General features: G+C 41.9%; 1 protein-coding gene across 1 annotated transcript in view; it reads left to right on the top strand.

Annotated features, from left to right (window-relative positions):
* Positions 1-3048, top strand: part of LOC106879116 (neurofilament heavy polypeptide) — a 99555-nt gene that overhangs the window by 83741 nt on the left and 12766 nt on the right. The window contains exon 7 of the mRNA XM_052971074.1: positions 477-2936. Within this exon, the coding sequence (XP_052827034.1) occupies positions 477-2936 (2460 nt within the window). The remainder of the gene's footprint in view (positions 1-476; positions 2937-3048) is intronic.

The following is a 3048-nucleotide window of genomic DNA, read 5'->3' on the forward strand; positions in this document are numbered from 1 at the left end:
CACACACACACACACACACACACACACACATATATATATATATATATATATATGTATGAGTGATAGATACGCTTTGGACCCCCTGATGTGTTGGTTGGTATATGTATATTACTATATACAATCATACTCGTTACTTTCAATATCTACTCATATTTTATATTACATTCTTGCATTTCGACTCATTAGAATGCATTTCACATATATTGTATACATAATATCTGTATAGGTACACGAGAATAATGGAGATGGAGGTTCATTTTCATACTTTTCTAGTAATACTATTTTGTTTTTGGCATCTGTTTGCAATAAGACGTATAATGATGAGTTAAGGATATATTGGTATACAGAAAATTTCCTTAGAAAAAATCACTGGACGGAAATATAGGAAAAATCTTTTAAAATTTCTCCTACGTTATTGTATCTACTTCTTGGGGTAGTTTCCTGGGTGGACAAAGTTATTTATCTCCCTCCTGCAGGATCGAGTTAGTACAGCCTCCAATGACTTACCGAAGCCGAGAACCCTACACACCAGACTTGATTAAAAGAGAAGTTCGAACGACGAGCCATAGTGCAAGAGTAATGCAAAGCAAAGCGATCTCACCAGAGAAAATTGTAATGGAGCATAGCGCTCTAACAGAAAGCTACCACCAGACCGGAGAAGAAGCAGATGACGAAGGGAAAGACAGCGATTCCGACACACATACAGAAGCTGAGGCCGAAGAAACTAAAGCTGATTCAGATGCTGATACCGGAACAGGTCTAGATGAAGTGAAAGAGGAGTTGATATTCAAAACAGATTACAGAGACGTGACAGCTGAGAAATCTCAGTCGCCTGATGAAGACGTCGAAAACGTAGCTTCAGAAGCTGAAGAGGATATCATCACTGTAGAGACAGTGCGAACAGTAAAATCTGTGAAAACAGTCGTAACGACAAGTGAAGAAACAGAGTTGGAAAAAGCAGAATCAGAGAGAACAGAATCTGTTCAAGCAGAATCAGAGAAAGCAGAATCGGAAAAAGCCGAGTCTGAAAAAGCTGAATCGGAAAAAGCCGAGTCTGAGAAAGCTGAATCGGAAAAAGCCGAGTCTGAAAAAGCTGAATCGGAAAAAGCCGAGTCTGAAAAAGCTGAATCGGAAAAAGCCGAGTCTGAAAAAGCTGAATCGGAAAAAGCCGAGTCTGAAAAAGCTGAATCGGAAAAAGCCGAGTCTGAAAAAGCTGAATCGGAAAAAGCCGAGTCTGAAAAGGCTGAGTCGGAACGGGCCGAGTCTGAAAAAGCTACAACTCCAGCTGAATCTGAAAAAGCCGAATCTGAAAGGGCCGAATCTGAAAAGGCTTCAACACCATCAGAACACGAAAAGTCAGTCGCTGACGGTCTTGATAAGGCTGAAACATTGAAAACAGCCTCTGAAAAATGTGTTTCACCAGCAGAGGATGAAGTCAGCGATAAGGCTGAGTCGGAGAAATCTGTAAAATCTGCCGGGTCCCCTGAAAAGGAAAAACCGTTGAAGTCAAGCAAATCACCTACAGGATCTGAAGCATCTGTTGCTGAAGCTCAATCACCTTCGAAAACAGAATCTAAAAAGGTAACTTCCCCAATTTTATCTGAACATGCCAAATCACCCATCCCTGCAGATGATGCACTCACTCTCACCGCTAAATCTCCCGTAGTATCTGAAGCACCTAAATCCCCAACTATTTCTGTTAAATCTGAATCGGAAAAGTCTGAATCAGTTACATCTCCCCATAAATCAGAATCCCCTAAATCCGAAAAGTCACCCGTGCTATCTGAAAAACCTAAATCACCTAGTGAACACGTTGAAGATGTAAGCGTTAAGACCTCTACCCCATCAGAGCACTCACCATCGCCTGATGAAACATGTGAAAAATCCTTATCAGTCACCACAGTCCGTACCGTGTCAACAGTAAAGTCAGAAAAAGTAGAAACAGAAAAATCAACAACTGAAACAACAGAAAGTAGTGTATCGCCGAAATCACCTGTATCATCAGAGAAAGCAGAATCAGTGAAATCTAGTCAAGCTCTCTCGCCTTCGCCTTCCGAAAAAGCAGAATCTGAAAAGTCCAAATCTCCTGTGACACCAGAACCTGCAAAATCTCCCAAATCCCCAGTACACTCGGAAAAAGCGGAATCTGAAAAGTCGAAATCTCCTGTGACATCAGAACCTACAACGTCCCCGAAGTCCCCCGTGCCATCAGAAAAAGCAGAATCTGAAAAGTCAAAATCACCTGTCACCTCAGAGCCTGCAAAATCCCCTGTTCTATCGGAAAAGGCAGAATCTGAAAAGTCAAAATCCCCTGTTACGTCAGAACCAGCAAAATCTCCTGTACCCTCAGAAAAAGCAGAATCTGTAAAATCACAATCTCCTGTAACATCAGAACCTGCAAAATCCCCTGTTCCCTCAGAAAAAGCAGAATCTGTAAAGTCAAAATCCCCTGTGACATCAGAACCTGCAAAATCTCCTGTACCCTCAGAAAAAGCAGAATCTGAAAAATCAAAATCCCCTGTCACCTCAGAACCTGCAAAATCCCCTGTTCTATCGGAAAAGGCAGAATCTGAAAAGTCAAAATCTCCTGTGACATCAGAGCCTGCAAAATCCCCTGTACCCTCAGAAAAAGCAGAATCTGAGAAATCAAAATCCCCTGTCACCTCAGAACCTGCAAAATCCCCTGTACCCTCAGAAAAAGCAGAATCTGTAAAGTCAAAATCTCCTGTGACATCAGAACCTGCAAAATCTCCTGTACCCTCAGAAAAAGCAGTGTCCGAGAATTTAAAATCTCCTGTAACATCAGAACCTGCAAAATCTCCTGTACCCTCAGAAAAAGCAGAATCTGAAAAGTCAAAATCCCCTGTCACCTCAGAACCTGCAAAATCCCCTGTACCCTCAGAAAAAGCAGAATCTGAAAAATCAAAATCCCCTGTCACCTCAGAACCTGCAAAATCCCCTGTTCTATCGGAAAAGGCAGAATCTGAAAAGCCAAAATCTCCTGTGACATCAGAGCCTGCAAAATCCCCTGTTCCCTCAGAAAAAGCG

The sequence above is a fragment of the Octopus bimaculoides genome, chromosome 10 (assembly GCF_001194135.2).
Source record: "Octopus bimaculoides isolate UCB-OBI-ISO-001 chromosome 10, ASM119413v2, whole genome shotgun sequence".
Lineage (NCBI taxonomy): Eukaryota > Metazoa > Mollusca > Cephalopoda > Octopoda > Octopodidae > Octopus > Octopus bimaculoides.